Source organism: Amborella trichopoda, chromosome 6 (assembly GCF_054954075.1).
Source record: "Amborella trichopoda isolate Santa Cruz 75 chromosome 6, AtrichopodaSantaCruz75HAP2 v2.0, whole genome shotgun sequence".
NCBI classification, from domain to species: domain Eukaryota; kingdom Viridiplantae; phylum Streptophyta; class Magnoliopsida; order Amborellales; family Amborellaceae; genus Amborella; species Amborella trichopoda.
This window is the reverse complement of record NC_142341.1, coordinates 676,090-697,483: the sequence shown is the minus strand read 5'-3', so window position 1 is coordinate 697,483 and position 21,394 is coordinate 676,090. Positions and strand designations below refer to the sequence as shown.

The following is a 21,394-nucleotide window of genomic DNA, read 5'->3' as shown; positions in this document are numbered from 1 at the left end:
CCAATGGGCCCTCATCTTATTACATTAATTTTAAAATAAGAAAGTCAATTTTTAGTACTTGGGTAATAGACTTTAATTTTTTATAATTATTTAAATACCAAAAATTGAATATTCCTTATTTATAAATTCATTTTACAAAAATAAGTTATCTAGATTCTCTCAAAAATTTAAATAATTATTTTAAAAATCAATTAGCACCAAAATAATTTTGATGGAAATAAGATCCATTGTCTAAAAATTAATAATTCTAAAGCATTTCATCTTCTACTGTGGATTATAATTCATATTTGTTTTCTCAAACAGGCCCAGCAGTTTCCATGACCCATAGACCACTGTAGAGGTTCATGATTAGGCTAGTAAAAGTCAGTTAATATGCAATGGGACATAATCTTAGTATATGGATTACAGGTTCTTCTCTAAAGACGAACTCATAGTCACCAAGACCGAATGCAACCACAGCTCTATGGTGCAGAGGGGTAATTTATGGTACATGTGCCTGCTACACCCTCAATGATATATTATTTTTCTGATATGGCTATTATATATACATGGCGTATGATGGTTCAGTGGATGATTTGGCCATCGTCTCTAGAGGCCAACCATCATACACAAGGGTCATACAGTCCCTTGGTTTGCTCCCGTAGACAACTCCAACCTCATAAAGGGATAACCCATAAATCCTCATATGTTTTATTCCATGCTCAGGTAATAAGGTTCTCGAACTCGACTGTCCTATCACGTCAAACCAAGTTTGAGAATCGACAAATAACATTTGCCTATCTCGGCCCCTCTAGACCATAATCTTTTGGTCCCTCCGAAACACTTTTCTACTAGAGTTCTTTGTTCCACTATATCAAATATTGATTATATGCTCTCATAATGGCTACATAAACCCAACAATAGATGTGCTATTTAAGGGGAGAGAAAGAGATATGGGTATGATAGCCAAAGCAGAGGGTCTAAGAGTGCGACCTTTTCCAATTTTTTGGTAGTTCAACAACAAGAATAAAACTTAAAATATAGCATTGCCATTGTCAACTGCTTATCACTCATGCCCAAGACCGATTCTTTAGCTATTGACATAATTTAGAATAATTGCCAACTATCGAGTACAGGGACTAAAGCCACATAACAATCAATAGATGCTCTGCAACAAGCTGGGAGATGGGCATCCATGAGTCACTCACTAAGCCCTCCACCTGTTCTGCTGTCTCCTGCAATGTTCAATTGTCTTCCTCATCACCTCTTTGAAAGTATCATTACGAAGGGCTATCCCATTGCAATGTCAGTGAACATTTTCGCGACCTCCTCTGCACTCCCCGGCATGTTATCTACTATGCCTGCAGACATAACTGTACATCCTTTCCGGTGTCTATAAGGCTACATACGATGAAAACTCGGTTTCTAACTCTACGTGCAATTGCTTGAGCGCCGTGAAGTTCAAGAGCTCCGATTCCAACACCAGCAAGAAACTACACAACCCCAAATTAGAAAACAAGTTAAAAGTAACAAAAAAGTGTCATTTCACAACTAAAACGCTGCTTTATAATTTCAAAATTACAACGATTCTTCTTCAAAAACATTACTAATTAGAGGGCCAAACACCTCCAACAAGTTTTCTTTTTTTTGGGGGATAAATTACACAACAAACACCTTAAACTACAGTAGTAAACCCAACGTTTGAAAAAGATTTAACAATAAACCATATAACTTGAGGGGTTGATGCTTATTGGTTTTGAAACACTCTTTTCCGTCACTCACCTCTGCATGTAATATGCTAAGCTGTTCCTCGCTCTCTCTCTCCAAGTAGAAAGACAACGAAACAATATTTCCCACTATCTTTGTTCGGGAGAAATAGCACTCTTCAAGAAAAAGTGAAGGAGCAGTTTGAAATAGGCGCCAACTCCAGGTTCTTTGGTGTGCACGCCAGGGGTATGTTTTCTTTATTTTATTTTCATTCTTTTAATTTTATTTTTAATTTAACTTTTAGATTGATTTTGTTTATTTTCAGTTTTAGGGTTTTCTGGTAGGATTTTTGGCGATATTAAGTCGGATCTACCGGTGATTCTTAAAGATCCTAGATCTCTCATGACCTGGAGTCTTTCTGAATTGTAATTTTATGGATCCCACTGATTTCCTACTGATCTTCAATTTGAACTCATAAATATTTGGTAAGCTCTTGGTACTATATTTCCTTCATAGTTCTTAAGAAAATATAAAACCTTTTTAGAAATTTCCTTTTTACCTTCTATATATATATATATATCATGGATTTATATAAAACCTTTTTAGAAATTTCGTTTTTACCTTCTATATATATATCATGGATTTTTTTTTTATATATATACATCATGGGACCATATAAAACATTTTTAAAAATTTGTTTTTACCTTAAATATATAGATCGTGAGTTTTAAATCTACAGATTAAACAAGCTATGTGGGTTGCTTCTTGACTAAATTATAAATAAGATTACAGTTGAGCGAGTAAAAGAGTCAATTACAAGTATAATTCTCTTTAAAAACTTTCTCATATCTTCAGAAGACCAAAAAGATAGAATCCATATAAGTTTTTTATCATTTGAATCCTCAATAAAGTGGTTCACTTGAGTGTCGGAAAAGACTTATTGTAAATTTAAGACTTATGGTAAATTATATTTTAGATACTAATAACTTTTCCATCCATGAATTAAGGCATATTCTTTAGCCAACACTGTAAAAATAACTCCTTTGTATTTTCTTTTTTTTTTTTCAATAAAATCTTAAATTATGGGCAGTGCTAGTAAAAAGTCTAATAGATGGTGCTGAACTTTTTTTTTCCAATCAAATCATAAATTATGGGTAGCGTATTAGATAACCGAATCAATGTCGGTAGAAAATTTATGAACTTTCAAGGAAATTTTGGTGAACGTGAAAAATTTAAAGAAGGAAAATTAGGAGAACAAAGGTTATAATAATTGTGAATTATCAAGCTCTTGGAAATGCCTATCAAATTAAAAAATTGAAAGCCCATAGTAAATGAAGAAAAAACTATCAAAACACGCACAAATCAACTACTACTATTTTCTTATTTTAAGCATGAGAGTAAGTATATGTATATTATTTATTAAACTCAAGCGCTCAATAAAAAATATAAAATTACAATAAACATAATTCCCAATGCAAAATGAAAATTTAGGCAGATATTCTAAACATAATTGTTTCATATTATTTCAAAAAAATCAATATTAATAAAAACTTTTGTTCGCGTAGCTACACTTAAATCCAAAATATGCCAAAATATGCCATGAAGATCACTAATAAACAATGATGATGAAGATCTCATGTAGGTCTCCGAATTGGTATCAACCATCCATGAATTTCAACCTCACAAAGTTAAATGGTTAGTTGCAATCATAATAAATTGAAGTTTTTTTTGGACGATTTGTACAAAATCTATATAAAACATAATGAGTCGTTTGAAAAAGAGCCTGAGCTTAATGGGATTGGTTAGTGCTTGACAATTTGTGACGTTATGTCCTCGGCTCAATTATCGTTATGTCCTCGGCTCAATTCCTACCTGAGTAGGCGCAATTCCTATCAAATTCTTCTATCAGGATAGAGGCCCTCTCCCTAGTTAACACAAAAAAAATATAATGAGGCTCAGGTTTTTTATGCTCATATATACTCATAATGTGCTAGGTCTCTTCCTAGTTACTTTTTTTTGCCACAAAAAGAAAAAAAAACTACAACGAAGAACAATAGAAAGTCTATGAAAATCAATCTGAAAGTACAACAGTTAGTTAGTGCCATGGTTATTTGGTATCTCTTCCTAGTTACTTTTTTTTGCCACAAAAAAAAAAAAAAAAACTACAACGAAGAACAATAGAAAATCTATGAAAATCAATCTGAAAGTACAACAGTTAGTTAGTGCCATGGTTACTTGGTATACTCTAAATCATAAAAAAAAAAAAAGAACAACAACGAAGAACATGGAAAATCGACGAAAATAAATCTCAAAGTACAACAGTTAGTTAGTGCCATGGTTACTTGGTATACTCTAATCTCAAGTCTGGTTCATTTGGGATTCTTCATCAAAGGGTCACAATTCTTTCGTAATATTAATAATGAGGTCCTATGGTTCATCAAATTAGATTCATATATTTATTAATATATTAAATAAATATGCATTTTTTAGGATACTCTTTCGTGATATTTAATAATGAGGTCCTATGGTTCATCAAATTAGAATAATATATTTATTAATATATTAAATAAATATATATTTTTTAGGATATCGATTTGATGAGTTTTCATTCTCCCTCCTTCAAAATCTATCTTAGAGATGGATTTGGGATCTATAATTTTAAAGGTTGATGATAATCTAACTTTGAAAAAAACTAAAATTTTAAAAAGACACTTTTAATATTTGTTTAAACCAGATATTTTAGTTTTGGTAGACGCACTTCTTCTTGTTTATCAAAATATTTTTCCTATTTATTTTGGTATATCATAATATTCACACATAATTATGAATATTATAAATTATATTTCTTTGAGCACTATAATAACCAAATAATAACCAAATATAGGTCAGCAAGTTTAATAACTAATTTCCTATTTTTTAGCTTTGTTTATATTGATGATTTTTTTATATTGATAATGATGAGCACAATAGTGTATATTAGTCACAAATTGTTCTAAACCAAAATCATAGTTAATTTTGGTTACAAACTTTATAGTACATTAAATTAGAGCATAGTAACTAAATATGTGTAACTTTATAGTACATTAAATTGGAGCATAGTAACTAAATATGTAACTTCTAGAAAAAATTGAAAAAAAAGTATTAAATATTTACCTTATCTTTGATCCACTCCGATGACTCAAATCTTTAATATCTCGAATATTTAATATATAGTTTATATATATATATATATATATATATATCTTTGAATAATTCAAAGGGGATGACCAGCCCCTAACTGTTTTTTGAAATCGTTATTGATTTTTAAATGCGTTTGGTAAAAATGAAAGAAATCGTTATTGATTTTTGAATGCGTTTGGTGAAAATGAAAGAAATCGTTATTAGTTTTTTAATGCGTTTGGTGAAAATAAAAGCATAGACTTTACATGACAATGCAGAGTTTATATAAAACAATCAATACGAAATTGATGTTGAGAATGACATGATAAATATGTTGAAGATCATGCTAAAATGGTTTTTATCTTAGGATTCTGATTTCAAAGGGATTACTGGTTTATCGTTATTCACGCTTATAAGTCTCTAAGTTTGAAAATAGCAAGTGCATCATAAAATGGACACGCCATATCATTGGTGTTATGAAAGTTTAAAGTTATTGTATTTTTATTACATAATGGTTTTATCTATACTATTGGTACTATATTATAAAAGGCTTGCAAGAATAAAATCGTGACCTTATTTTTAGAAAAAAGATGTAATGCATACGAGGGATATAGAGCATCACGTAGGGTATCTTTTTATTTTTCGGACAAAACAAATCCTATCTATTTAAGATAATAGATTTTTAGGTAATAGATATTTTACAATAGGATAGTGAAAATATATGTACTTCGACAGATTTTTGGTGAGATGATTAAAAATTGACGAGAAACTAGTTATATTTTTAGGGAAAGGGGTTGAGGTTGTGGTGGTAGCACACCCCATATCTTCGTTGCACGTTGTGGTTTTCATTTCCAATATCAGCTTCAAAAACCTCCAACTAATTCAAAAATGGGTAGGGACCTATCTTCTCCCATTGAATTACTTCAAAAAGAAAGAAGTGATTATATTTTAATTTGTAATTATTCAGTAATTGATATTTCAATCATGAATAGATAATAGGGAAAATTGCTTAAAACCCCTTAAAACGTATTCTCTAGACACTCTATCCAAAATTACCCCTCCTTTTTAATTTACCTTTTTTCTTCTTTTTTTTACCCTTACCTTGCACCAGGTGATTTAGCACTGTAACCGTGGCAGTCCGACGATTTGGTGGATGGACACATGGCCGTCCGACAAAGTTCACGGAAGTCCGACAACTCTTGAGCATTCCGGCACAGGCACCGTTGGAGTCCGGCAATTATCTTCCTGGCTTCATGGCACCCCGGCACAATCACGCGGTAGTCTGGCGATTGTGTTCGTGGATTCAATGGCATTTCGACGATATTCTTGCCAGATTCATGGCTGCCTGGCAAAGTCACCGCGGCGGTCCGGTGGTGTTCACTGTGGCAAAGGTCAGTCCGGCTTTAGTTTTGAGCAGTTCAACGATATCATCAAACAGTCTGGCATTTCTGTATTGTAATCCGCCGATTATTTACTGCGATCATCGGTCCGGTTTTTGTTAGCATCAATCTGACAATTTTCTCGATCATTCTGGCATTTTGTGGGCCACTTAAAGAAGAACTTCAGCATTATAGTGCTGCGCTCCGGTGGTTTTTTAACTGGAGACGTATGTCCGGCAATTCGTTGTCTCAGTCCGACATTTTAGAAACAGGAGTAGGGTTCTCCAGCTTAGTAATCTATGGTCCGGCGTAGCACTGTCTAAATAAGCAGTCAGGTATTTCAGTAATTCATTCTGGCATATGTCAAGAGTTCGGCAAATAAGTACCGCGGTCCGGCGAAAGTATTATTGGGGTTTGTCATTCGTACGGTGAATGTATAGGAAGGGGTATTTTCATCAAAAAAATTACAACTTTTTAAGTTAGGGGGGTTTTAGTTATAAAATATGGTTTTTTATAAAAAGAAGTGAGGAAAGTTTGGGGTGGGGATAGAGTGTGTAGAGAGTAGGGTTTAGGGGGTTTTCAGCAATTTTTCCTAAATAAAAAATATTAATTATAATGATAAACATTCAAATATGAATTACATATATAATAGTTAAAGGAAGATGCTAGGGTGAGCCCTCATAGGAAAAAATGAGTACAACGGCCCAGATTGAATATAGGCCAATATGACGATCACAGATATCTGGTAGTATTTCAATTTTAATTTCTTTTATACAAATCCAACTCATTTAAAATTTTGAACGTGTGTACATAAAAAATAGGTGAATCTTTGAAAAATATCAAAAAAAATATTTTAAATGAAATAAATTGACCAAAATACCTCCAAAATATTTCGGGGGTAGTTTGGTCAATTTTGTTTTGAGAATTATTTTTTTATATTTTTATTAGGTGTAGCTTGATGAAAAGAACATTTCAAATGATTTGGATGTGTAGAAAAAAAATTAAAATTCAAACACTACCAAACATCTGCGTTCGTTAGATTGGCCCAGATTCTATCTTGGCCATTAGGCCTTATACTATTCCATAAGCTATTGGGCCACCCAAGTTTTTGCCATAGTTAAATTATATAAATAGAAAATTTATAAAATATAGTAATATAATAATATTAAGTATACTATAATGATATATCATATTATTAATAAAAAAAACGTTAATATATAGCCGAGGCTCTAAACAATCAAATTAGAGCCTACCTCAAAAATTTCCCTAGAAGAGGTTGTTTTGATGTCCAAATATCATCAAATTGATCTTCTCAATATCAAGATACATGGAGATGAGAAAAAAAATGAATTTCGAGTTTTTGAAATAGTGCACCTTGTAACACATTTTTGGATAGTCAATTTTCAAAATTTTCAAGTTTTTATAGATATGCTCAATCTACACTATTTTTGAAGCTTTAAATTTTATAATTAAAGATGAAAATATATTTTAAGACTATCACAAAATTTCTAGTATTGAAACCACATTTCTCTACACTATTTGAAGGTACCCTTTACTTTGATTGTTCAAAGCCTTGGCACTACACAAACTGCACCCTATTAATAATATCATAATATAATAATAATATAGATTATAATTTCAAAATAAATATCAAATTATTCTAAGGGAAAGTATTAAAAAAAGGTTAAAATCCCTTACAACACCACTCAAAGGGTCAAAAGATTACAATTTACACTAAAAGGTATCTTTTTAATGTCCTTTATCTCTCACAGGTATGTCCTCTAAAAAAAAGAAAAACATGAAAACAATCCCAAATTGCATTGGAAAGCTAGAACAACCTCTCACAGGTATGTCCTCTAAAAAAAAGAAAAACATGAAAACAATCCCAAATTGCATTGGAAAGCTAGAACAACCATAGGTAGCTTGCTAAGTTTACCTCCCAAATAAGTACATCTATCATTCAATTCAATTAAAGCATCTTTGAGATTAAAATAACCAAAATACCTTTGATTGTTGTAGTTTCCTAACACTGAGGAGGGACATTTAGGGAGTTTTTTAACTTCTTTAACCTTTTTTGAGGCTATACCTGATTAATTTCAACACCATTTTTTATATTTTCTTTTATTCTTATTATAATGATGATGAGGTGATAATAACAACGTCATCAATAACAACAAAAACAATAATAATCATAAACAAGCTTTTGAAAATAGTTTTTATTAATTCATTAAACGATTATTTTTGGATGAGTTTGCCGTCACATCTCTATTTGAGGTGGAATTGGGATAAAAAAATTTGTAGGGTTGATAATCTCAACCACGGGGATCATGAATTTGAAAAAAGAATAAATGAAATCTTAAAATGACATTTTTTATATTGTCTGGTCATTTTAGTTTTTGGTATGGATACGTTTCTTGCCGTCCATTTTGATAATAGAGGTTTGATGTTTCACTGAATGCACCTAATACCTACATCCCCCAATGCATCAAATATGCTTTCTGTTTTTAGTTCCTAAGTATTTTGGCATAACATAATATTCATATGCAATTATGAATGCTATGAAATATATTTCTTTAAAATCACAATAATGGAATATAACTTACAGGTTTAAATTTTTAACTTTGCTTATCTTCACAGTGATAAAATATATTTTCTAAAGTTATATATATATATATATATATATATATATATATATAATAATGATCTTATGATACTCTCTCATATCCATGTGTGTAGGACCCCAAATGATCACTATTAAATTTGACACACATTTCTAAAAAAGTCAAATTCCACACCCATGTGATAACTTTTCTAGAGATCTGTGTCAAATTTAATGGTGATCCTTTAAGGTCCTACAAATATATATAGGGAAAAGATATTGTGCCCCCAGGTGCGACTGCTACAGTAAATTCCCACGGTCCAGATTGAATTTGGTCCGATCTGATGATCACGAATGTCTGATAATGTTTGAATTTTAATTTTTTTTTCTACAAATCCAAATTACTTGAAATTTTAGGCATGTGTTTTTTAAAAGTAGATAAATCTAAGATAAATATATAAAAAATATTTTTACATGAAATAGATTGATAAAAATACCCCCGAAAAGTTTTGGGGGTATTTTGGTCAATTTATTTTTGAGATTATTATTTTTTATATTTTGATTAGGTGCGCCTTAATGATAAGTAAACACGTCTAAAATTTCAAATGATTTGGATTTGTAAAAAAACAATTAAAATTTAAACACTATCGGACATCCGTTAGCATCAGATTGGCTATATAATGGCCCAGATTCAATCTGGACCATTTGCGTATGGGCGTACAGCAGTAACTTCACTTACTCGTATCACTATCCAAACTTCATCGTAAGGTCACAGTTGTCAGGTAGTATTTCAATTTTCATTTTTGTTTTACTAATTACAATGTATGATTATGCTTAGAAGTTTCAAATAAACCTCCTATCTCTTCCTAAAACTTGGATTCTTTAAGTGATTTTAAAGACGGTGGAGTATTTTTTATGCTAGTTTTTTTATTTTTTATTATTACTATTTTTCCTTAAAGATGAAAAAAAAAAAGTAACCAGATAAAAAAAAAAGTTCATATAAGGTGTCAACCTTAAGATGTTTCTAAAAAACCTACTGGAAAAAAAGTTGTTCTGATGCTAGAAAATACTCTAATTGATCATCTCGACCTCATTATATATGAATATGTCAAAGGAAAAAAAAAGGATTTCAAATCTAAAAATAATATATATTGTGATATGTTATAGGAACCATCCATTTTTAAGTTTTTATAGATCTGTTTGGTCTGTACCATTGTTTGAACTTTAAATTCCATAATTAGGAGCAAAAAAGTTCCAAAAGGATAAATTACTAAATAGTTTAAATGGATCTTTTAATAAATTTTATATTATGATTTTTTTCTATATATTTTTATTAAAATCTTGCCCAATCAGCATCCCGTATTTCTTCACTTGAAGTTGATGATCCAGTAAACAATTTTTCTTTCTATGGTTCACCTTAGTTACTCTAAACTGCATTACCTACTTCTCTCATTCTCTGTTGTGCTCATGTGGTTTGCACCCTGTTGTGCTCATGTGGGTTGCACCAAACTCTTGCCCAGGACACCGGGACAATTATTTTTGGAGAAGGCTAATTCAAATTATCATTATCATCGCCAAAGCTTTTTATCAACTAATAAGGTCGGCGGCGCGCTATTTCAAAACAAATAATTAAAATTTCAAGTAAAAGCATAACCTAATGAAATGCTTAATCCCCCAAGTTTAAGCTCAAACGCATGCTACGCTCAAAATGAAAAGTATGTACAAAAATTTGTGTAGCATGCTTTCAACTGTACTCAATAATGGCTAGGATAAGTAATTATGAGCTGTGTACGATGAGTTGTACACAACAGGGATATTGACATTGTTAGTAGACATGAACTATGATCCGTCCATCATCGATAACTAATGATGCGTAAATGTTGTAGAATGTATATATAATGATATTACGAAACTCTCTTATATTTGTGGGTAGAATCTCAAAGGATCACTATTAAATTTGGTATAAATCTCTAGAAAAATCAAATCTTACACCCATATAACTATTTTAGAAATATGTGTCAAATTTATTGGTAATCCTTTGAAGTCCTACACACATAGGTGTAGGGAGGGTCTCATAGGATCATATATATATATATATATATATATATATATGCCTATTTTTAAGCAAGGGAAAAATTTATGTAGAGCACACTCAAATTGGAGCCTACAACAAAAATTTCACTAGAAAAGATTGTTTTTATGCCTAAATATCCTCAAATTGTTCATCTCGATATCAAGTTGCATGGACATGAGAAAAAAATGAATTTCAAGTTTTGGAAATAGTGATTTTGTAAAGCATTTTTGGACCGTCAATTTTAAAGATTTTCAAGTTTTCATAGATCTATCAATATACACTATTTTTTAAGCTTTAAACTTTATAAATAAAAATGAAAATATATTTTAAGGCTGTCACAAATATTTTCAGAATTGAAACTACATTTCTCAACACTATTTGAAAGTTTGCTCTAATTTAATTGTTTAGAGCCCAGGCTCCATACTGACTGCATGCTTTAACTAATATTCAAAGAGACTGTTTACTATAATCATTTTTGGTATAAAGAAGCTACAAGCATTTCTAACTATCATATATGAAATCCAATAGCTCAAAGTGTATCACATATTTCAAGTCAATTACACATCCTCGTCCAATTAGGAATAAAAAACTCCATGTATATTTCCAATTAGTTGTTGCCCTATCCAGTGACCATACTATCCATTAAAAAAAGTAAGTAATATGGCTTGAAGTATGGGTCATAAGGTAATACCACATTTTTCTATTTTTTTAGGGTGGGGGATGGGTTAGCATTTTGGATTTCTGAACGTATCGTTCATTTAGAAAAATACAATGAGCGCGACCAGCTCTTGTTAAAAAAATTATAAATGGGTGGATTTAGACATTGGATGCAAAAACACAACTGTTTACTATTATAATTATGGGTGAAGGATGCAAGAACACACCTGCAGGTTTAAAATGGGTGCAGACATCTGATGTCCAAACTAACCATTCACTGGAAAAAATAAACTTGATCCGACATTGCTTTTCCGAAAATGAAAGTAATTTGGAGGTAAAAATGACCAAAAAGAGTCGAACTTGCACAAAAAATAGAAAACATATTATAAGCTTAAAAAATAGTGTAGATCGAATAGATCTATGAAAAATTGAAAATATTGAAAGTGACAGTTCAAACATACGTTACAAGATGCACTATTTATAAAACTTGAAATCCATTTTTTTTTTAATGTCCATGTATCTTGATGTGGTTGGGCATCAAAACAACCTCTAGTGAGAGTTTTGAGGTAGGCTCTAATTTGATTGTTTAGAGCCTAGACTTATATATATATATATTATATTATTATATTTATGTAATAGATATTTATAATATAATATATACTATATAATATTCTATGTTTTATATATAATATTTTATATAATATATATTTTTATGTAATAGATATTTATTATATTACATATATTATAAAATATTTTATGTTTAATGTATACACATTTTAATAATATTTAAATAGAATTTAAATAATAACTATATATTTTTAGTTATAATATTTAAATATTTCATGTATAGATTTAATATATTTACATAATATATTTAAATACCAAATAAGTGAGCATATGTAATTCATTACACAGTGGTAAAAGAAAGTAATTACACAATGCTTTTTAAATGGTAAAAAGAAAGTTTGCAAAAGTGTTTCAAGCACTGACCAAACGTGACCTTAGAATTTCATGGTCGCATTTTCTTCCACTAGATAGACATTTACCCAAAAAGAATGAAAATAAACGTAGAAGAAGAGCACATAACATACCTGAGTTTACAAAATCTTTGGTTGAAATGAACAATGAAGCCAAGGGAAGAAGAGATCTCAATAAACTCTTGTTGAAGAATTGAAAATGAAACGAAAATTGGTCTACAAAGCTAAGTATATAAATTGTCCTTACGAGTTTCATGAGATAAGAGTTGGTTTTGGTTATTAGATAAGGTATAGTGCCATTAATAGATGGATAAAGATAAACATAGAATAGGTTAGAGCATGTATCAACAGCTCTCATTATCTATCTCCCATATTTAACCTACCTAATCTTGATTAACATTCGATTAAGATTCTTCAGGGAATAGCCCTATATGCTAATAAGACATCAACCAATTACACCAACCTACTAACATTTAATTACCCAAAAAAAGACATCAACCAATTGAATTTTAAAAAAATGAATATTCGATAAGCTTTCTAGATTTTTATCCCTATTATCCTGGAGTTTAGGATATACGTGTATTGAAAATCTCTCTCTCTCAACCTATATCCTAATCGGACATCAACTAATTGAATTTTTAAAAAAAATATTCGATCAACATCTCTAGATTTGTATCCCTATTATCCAGGAGTTGAGGATATACGTGTATTGATAATCTAACCAAAAAATAGAACCCTTAAATTTTTATAGTTTTTCTGTTTTGGCTGTGTTTTTTTTTTAAAAAAAAGAAAAAAAGAAAAAAAAAAGAAGAGAAAGATCTTTTTCGTCGTTTTATCTCCTTTTTTGTCTTTGAAGAGAGTTTCCAGGGCCACCCAAGAAAGCTTACATGGAGAATTTTCACTCCTCTTACTGTTTTATTACTCTTTGTTGAGTGTCTTTTATGGTTTATTTTTTCTACAGTGGATTTTATTCTCTATTCTATTGATGATCTTTTTGTGTTTCATTTACTTTTTAATGGTTTTAGATGAGCTTTTGTGTTTCTTTATTTTTAACGGTTTTTTAAGGAGAAGAAAAGAAGTCGTGTTGCAGAGGACGGTAGTTATGGAGCCAAAACACCATTGCTGTAGCTTTGAGCTTGAGAATTGATTACAACAATAAAAAAAAGAAAATCAGCTACTTCATAAAAAATTAGAATGAAAATCAGCTAAAAATGAAGTGGTTGAGACTCATAAGAAAGAATTCCCTTTCATTAAAGAACCCATGCATGAAACTAAAGGGGGGCTAGTTAATTAAGAAGACCGGAGTAATGCAAAAACAAAGAAACAGAACACAGGTAAACATATTCGTGAAAAAAAAAAATCAATTCCATTGATGATACTAAACAAAGGAAGACTATACCCTTACAAGTTTCCAACCATGAGAGAGAAAGAAGTGTAATACAAAAAAAAAAAAAAAATATGGGTTTTAACCGGAACAACTTACCTCAAAAGTAAGCTTCACAAAAGAACAATGGCGTCTCTCTCTGACCAACCTGTAAATAGCCTTTAGAGCAATAGATTCTCTATCGGACTAATTTGAGAATAGCCTTCTCTATCTAACTAATTTGTGAATATGAATCTGTGTAATGGGCATGGCCCTTTTATTAATTTACATGACGTACTTTGTTTTAGATAATTAACATTCGTGTCAAGATTTAGCAGTTAGGTGCATCAAGGGAAACGGACATCATTTGAAATTAAAAGAAAAAAATATATATTTAGTAAGAGGTTTTTTAGATTTTTATTCCATTTATTTTGGAGATATATGTGGGCTCAAAATGGCTTTCTCTCAATAATTGTTGAAAAGATTAACATTGCTAAGTTTGGATTGGATGGATTTGGCTTTATTTATTAAATATAGTTTCATTAGGATTGAGAGAAAGGGTACGATAAATAGGTTTATCTTTTATCTAAGTAGGTGCTGATTAAGATTATATATATCCTAAGTAATTGTTGAAAAGATCAACATTGTTAAGTTTGGATTTGATGGATTTGGTTTTATTTATTAAATATAATTTCATTAGGATTGATAGAGAGGGTACAATAAACAGGTTTATCTTTGTCCTCGTTGGTGTTAATTAAGATGACAATAGGAAAGACTACCCGAAAATAGAAGTAATAGTTTGTCAATATACACACACATTAGTTGCTCTTGTGAAATGGTTAATTTTACTATCCCACACAATATTTTTATGTATAGGGTGTCTATTTTTGGGCAACGGTAACTACAATTTAACTTCTACAATATATTTTGAAGGGTGAGGTTTGTATCGAGCCGAGGCCCTAAACAATCTAGGGATGGACGTAAACTCGTAAGCTACTGAGGGTAGGGATAATCGTCCTGGTCTTATTGTGAAACAAAAAAGCCGCCCCGCCATTGCAGACAGGTTGGTTCCTCTGTCGTTGCCGGAGAGCTCTTGGTGAGGAGACCGTAGGATGAGTTGCTAAAACAAACAGGAGGCCATTCAGTAGAATTCCAAAGAAAGACTGTTGGCAGCCGGTGGAGACATGTCTTTTTGAAGGGTGAGGTTTGTATTGAGCCAAGGCTCTAAACAATCAAAATAGAGCGCACCTTCAAATAGTACGAGAAATGTGGTTTCAATAATAGAAATCTTCGTGATAGCCTTAAAATATATTTTCAATTGTAATTATAAAATTTCAAGCTTAAAAAATAATCAAATCTATGAAAACTTGAAAATATTGAAAATTATCGGCCTAAAAATGTATTAGAAGATGCACTATTTTCAAAGCTTAGAATCCATTTCTTTCTCATTTACATGCATCTTGATGTCGAGATGATCAATTTGAGGATATTCAGGCATCAAAACAACCTCTTCAAGTGAAATTTTTGATGCGCGCTCTAATTTGATCGTCTCTAATATTAACTTTTTCCTATATTAAATAGAAAGGATTTTAATGAAGAACTTGCCTTCTAGTTGCACTAACCAGATGGCGGTGTAAATGTATCTCATGGCTAAACGTGCTTATATATCTATTATTAAGTCTTTCATGGAAAAATTTGTAAAAAAAGTCGATTGATCTCCATTTTCTAATATCAGGAGTATACAATTGGTTGCTTTGTGACATAATATAGACAAGTATTGTGTAATATATTCAATTATAATTGTAATAAGTCGTCATGAACTTAATTAGTTACAGAGAGAAAGGGAGAGATTGTATAACTTTATGTGAGAGTACAAACAGGTTTTTCAGGCAGAATTTCTTGCACATAAAAGAAAGTAAATATTATTTCTTTCAAAACTTAAATATCAAGTCTTTCAAAACTACTCAGATCTTCAGAAGACTAAATAGGTAACAAGCATTTCAAAACTTAAATATTAAGTCTTTCAAAACTACTCAGATCTTCAGAACTCCTCAGATCTTCAGAAGACTAAATAGGTAACAAGCATTTACTTAAATATTACATCTTTCAAAACTACTCAGATCTTCAGAAGACTAAATAGATAACAAGTAGCGGCCTCTCTCATATCTTCAAAATCTACAGCAATCTCAAAGAACTTAAGAAGTTGAAGCAGTCCTTTATCACCAGGATCACCGACAAATGCACTCACTTGAATCCCATTATTTTTTTGCAGAGAAAAAGAGCTCAGCTTGTCATCAATTATAATGAGTCTTTTTATGTTACGACCAGTTCTAGACAAATCCTTGATACACTTCCCATCTACTATCTTGCATGAGTTTCTATAGAGTCTATAACTGATAACCCTGTACTTATCAATTTTATCAATTATTGGATCAGCGTATTCTTTAGTAGACGCGGTGAAAATAACTATCTCATATTTTCCATGGAGGAAGCTTAATAGCTCATCTATACCTGGCCTTCTGCTAATATAATAAGTCATTCTTCCGAGAAAACTCTGAAACTTGTAGATTTTTTCTGGCATGCGAGGTGGGCGAAGCACTTGCACCTTAAAATCAAAGGTTGGAGGTTGTGTGTTAAACGACTTGATCAGTGTCTTATCTAGATCCAAAAAAACTGTCGGCTTTGGAGGTAAGTCTTGGAGGGGCAGGAGAGGAGCTAGGTACTTTGATAAGAGGGGAGCTAGGTAATTTGGTGACATTGGTATAGATCGCCTGTCAAATTGCAAAAATTAGAAACCTCGGTGTATGAAGAAAATATATATCCATAAATAAATCAACTCAAGATTTTTTTATGGAAAGCATGAGAATGTATACGACCTCAGTGTATGAACAAAATAAATATCCATACAAAGATAAATCAACTCAAGATTTTTTTATTGTAAGCATGGGAATGCATACGAGTGGATCTATATATTGTAGATTAAACTATATGGATAAATCAACTCAAGATTTCTTGATGGTAAGCATGAGAATGCATACAAGTGGATCTATATATTGTAGATTAACTCAATAGTTTAATACGAAATATAGGATTATGATAAACTTAAATCCCAATATAAATAGATTATTTTGGCAAATAAATTCTATCTCTAACAACAAGTCGAGAAACATAACCTCTTATACAAATAGGACCATTATTTTCGTAGCTTCAACTCCTTATACAAATAGGACCGTTTATTTTGTAAATAAGAGATGATAATCTTATAAACCAGTTTATTTTCAAATTATCTTGGTCGCAATTTGATATTGGAAAATTGCGATTCACATATGTATGATTTGATAATCAATTTTTTTTAGGGGAGAAAGGCACCACGTTGTGGTTTCATTCCCACCACCAACACCACGCACTAATAAAATTTTAAAATGTAAATCCTAATCTATTTGAAAAAATGGGTAGGGCCTGTCCTCCCAACTGAATTACCCAAAAAGCATTTTAGGGCAGGAAAAATATTTATGTATGTACACACTTTACATGAAAATATTTTGCAAACTTTATTTTCCCGATATTTGTTAACATGCTTAAAAACCATTGTGTAATGCATTAGTAACTTGTTTGGTATTTAAATATATTTTGTATACAATATTATAACTAAAAATAAATAGTTATATTTATTTAAATAGTATTTAATACGTGATATGTATAATATGATATAATATATAACATAATATATGTTATATTTACTATATTCTAGTATATAGTAGATTATATAATAGAATATAATATAATGTAAATTAATAACATACACATAAATATATATATATACTATATACTATAATATTATATAATTTATATTATATTTAAATATGGGATTACATATTATATAATATAATTATATCACTAAGATAAATACAAATATATATCTAAATATTATATTATAAATATTATATAATACAATTATACTAGTTACAACTATAATCTAATAGCATAAATATAAATATATAAATATACTATATATTTTTATTATATATATTAGGTTACATATTAAATAATATAATTATATTAGTAAGATCAATACAAATATATAATTGAATATATTATATATAACTATACTATATATTATAATATTATAATATTATAATATTATATATTATATTATATATTATATAAGATAAATAAATACAAATATATTATTATATAATTATAATATTATATTGAAATATGCTATATATTATAATATTATATAGTTATATATTTTATTTAAATATTAGATTATATTATATAATATAATTATATTAGCAAAATAAATATATTTGTATTTATAATATATAATATAATATTTACTATAATTTAGATTTATTATATTTAAATATTAGATTATATAGTGCATAATATAATTATATTTGTAAAATAAATATATTCGGTACCTCCCAAGGAGCGAGAACTGCCATTCTAACCTTTCTCAAAGGCTTCCATCCTCAAATTCAAAGCTTATGGCTACCCGATATAGCTCATCATCTTGTATTTATAATATATAATCTAATATTTACTATAATATATATTTATTATATTTAAATATTAGACTATATATTATATAATATAATTATATTAGTCTATATTATAGTAAATATTATATTTTATATTATATATAATACAACTATATTGATAAAATAAATATATTTGTATTTATAATATATAATCTAATATTTACTATAATATAGATTTATTATATATATATATATAATGCAATATAATATAATAAATATAAATTACTAACATAAATATAAATATATAAATGTATAATATATAATGTAATGTATAAAATATGATATGATTTAATATGAATATATGTAAATATAATACATTATATATAAATTTATAAAATATGATTGAAAATGTGGCTATGTGAAACTCAAAGTATTAAATTCAAAAAACTTTCATACCCACATTCCATTTACATGAGCTTTGGTAGAAAATCAAAATAACAATGTCGGATCTTTATTTTTCATTACCAAAATAAAAAAAAACTATCCAAGACCTTAAGACTAACTTCCATCTTAATTTATTCGCCAAATAAGTTCTTAAAAATTTACAAAAAATAAAAAATAATACTAAAAATAAATTGAAACTACGAAAAAGACTTACTGAAAAGCGCTTAGAGTTATCCTGTCAGGACTTGGTACATCTCAGATCCAATTTCCTGATCAATGACACACTTTTGCTCTAAGATGATGCCGAAATTTTGCTCCTTAAGGTGTTGCCGAAAATTCTGCACCTTAAGATGTTGCTGAAAATTATGAGATAGTGACGGTTTAAAAAAGTTAAAAAATCAATTAGGATTTCTGCAAATCCTATAGGAACAAATTAGAGCTCAATCTATTATGAGTTGATGTCTCTTTGGCCAGACTTCTCTCTTATTTTCTTCAAAAATAGATGTCTCTCTGGCCAGACTTCTCTCTTCTTTTCTTCAGATATAACAAACCTCTGTTGCTCAATACAGGAAGAGAGACAGTGACGGGCCTCCCTGTGGCCCTATGGTTAAAGAGACGGCGTACGTGACTTCCAAAATTTTGTGAGAAAGGGGGAGGACAATAAAAATAAGGGCGTGAAGAGAGAAAAAAGTGATGTATGAGAGAGATCTCATGCATTCCAAAAAATAATTTAGAAAGAGAATGGGAGGAAAATAAAAATAGCGTGTGATGGAGAGAGAAATCTTTGTCTTGAGATAGATAAAGATCTTATAATGAGCTCTAAACATCTTCAAACTACATTTTTTTTATAGAAGGAAATTTATAATAAGATTATTTATTAATCTCTTCATTTGAATAGGATTGTATTGTTTTATAATTTTCCGACAAATAGAAGAACTATACGATGACATAACTTTTGTATGAAAATATATGAACCTTATTCATTTTTACCAAATTCAATTCCTATTTAAAATTTAAAACCAATCAAATTTAAATATATATTATGTAGATGTCCCATTTAAATTTGAAATACAATCAAATTTAAATATTATCTAAATTATTTTAATTTACTATAAAGATGAAACAAAATCTAATTTGAATTAGATTTCCTATCTTATGAACGAAAGTGGGGGTGCCCCATTATCCTAAATAAATAGCGGTCAGGCCTTTTTTTGCCGCAAAAAGTGGTGTGACCAAAGCCAAACTCCTTTCAAAAAAAAAATTTAAATAAAATAAGAAAACGTTATCGGTATCATTGTATATTCTCCCATATAATCCAGGCTTTATGGTCACTTTTTATGGGGTAAACAAGGCCTTGTGGTCATAGCAACAACATTTAAACATGCGGATTATCACCCTCTAACCAAACATTAGTAAGATGTCAATAGAGGAGGAGTTGGACATAGAGATGAATTAAATATTTCTTTTGGTAGGACTAGGTCCATCCCTTCCATCGCCCTCCAACCCATTGATGGATGGTGATGATCTAAAAGGCCATGAAGTTATTACCATTTACCATATGGATTACAGAGCCCCTCTCATATTAGGGTTCCATAATTCCAATAAAAAATTAAATAAGAAAGGAGGGCAAAAAAACAAATTAAGACATTCTTCTAATGGGGGAAGGGGAATCCCCCAAATATAACCATTCCAATTGCTTTGTATGTCAAAAATTAGCAAAAGATGTGTAAGTAAAACCCCCTTTCAATGTAATTATATACTTGTCATTGATTTTTAAAAGAGTGCGGCTTGCTCAAACAATCAAAGTAACACGCACCACCAAACTTTGCTAAACAATATAGTTTTCTTGTTGGAAATTTTTTTCGATGTCCTGGACATCTATTTTCAGTCCTTATGAAACTTAAAGCTCGAAAAGTCGGGCAAATAGATCTCAAAACACTTCAAAATAGACAACTCATATATTATGTTACAATATTCACTATTTTTATCAATCCGTCTTTTATTCATAATCATACATATTGAAGTCAAGATATCACTTGGAGGGTTTTTCTAACATAAAAAAATACTTTTTGATGGATTTTTAAAATAAGAAAAGTATAAAAAATACCATTTACCTTTGGCACAAGGTGAGACATTAATCTTGACTATTGGATATGAAATTAGGTGGCTGCAATTATTCCGTTGACTAAGCTTAAACTCTAAAAAAAAAAAAAAATATTCAAAATTTGTGACATATTCAAGCTATCAAACTTCACATCGGATTGTTGTAAATAATTGTGTTACCACTTTGTATCAAAAATAAATGGTCTCAGCATACAATCCCTTTTAAAGTATGTCTTACTTCTATAATATAAGGTTGATTCCTTATATAAATTTTTTCCTTTAAAAATATATATATTTCACGAGCAACCAGTTTTTTACAAGAAGCAGCTCTTCACCTACATGAAGGTGCATTTCAAGCTACTTATTGAAGAACAACATTTAAGGTGCAATTGTAAGTTTTCATAGTTCTGCAATTTCTAAGTTCTCTCAAACACGCATGCAAGAACACACATCTATGCTAGGTTACATG

General features: G+C 29.9%; 1 protein-coding gene across 1 annotated transcript; it reads right to left on the bottom strand.

Annotated features, from left to right (window-relative positions):
* Positions 1 to 16,010: 16,010 nt before the first annotated feature.
* LOC18434626 (uncharacterized) lies at positions 16,011 to 16,433 on the bottom strand. Its single transcript, XM_006844693.2, has one exon. The coding sequence runs from the start codon at positions 16,431 to 16,433 to the stop codon at positions 16,011 to 16,013; it is 423 nt and encodes a 140-aa protein (XP_006844756.2).
* Positions 16,434 to 21,394: the final 4,961 nt, after the last annotated feature.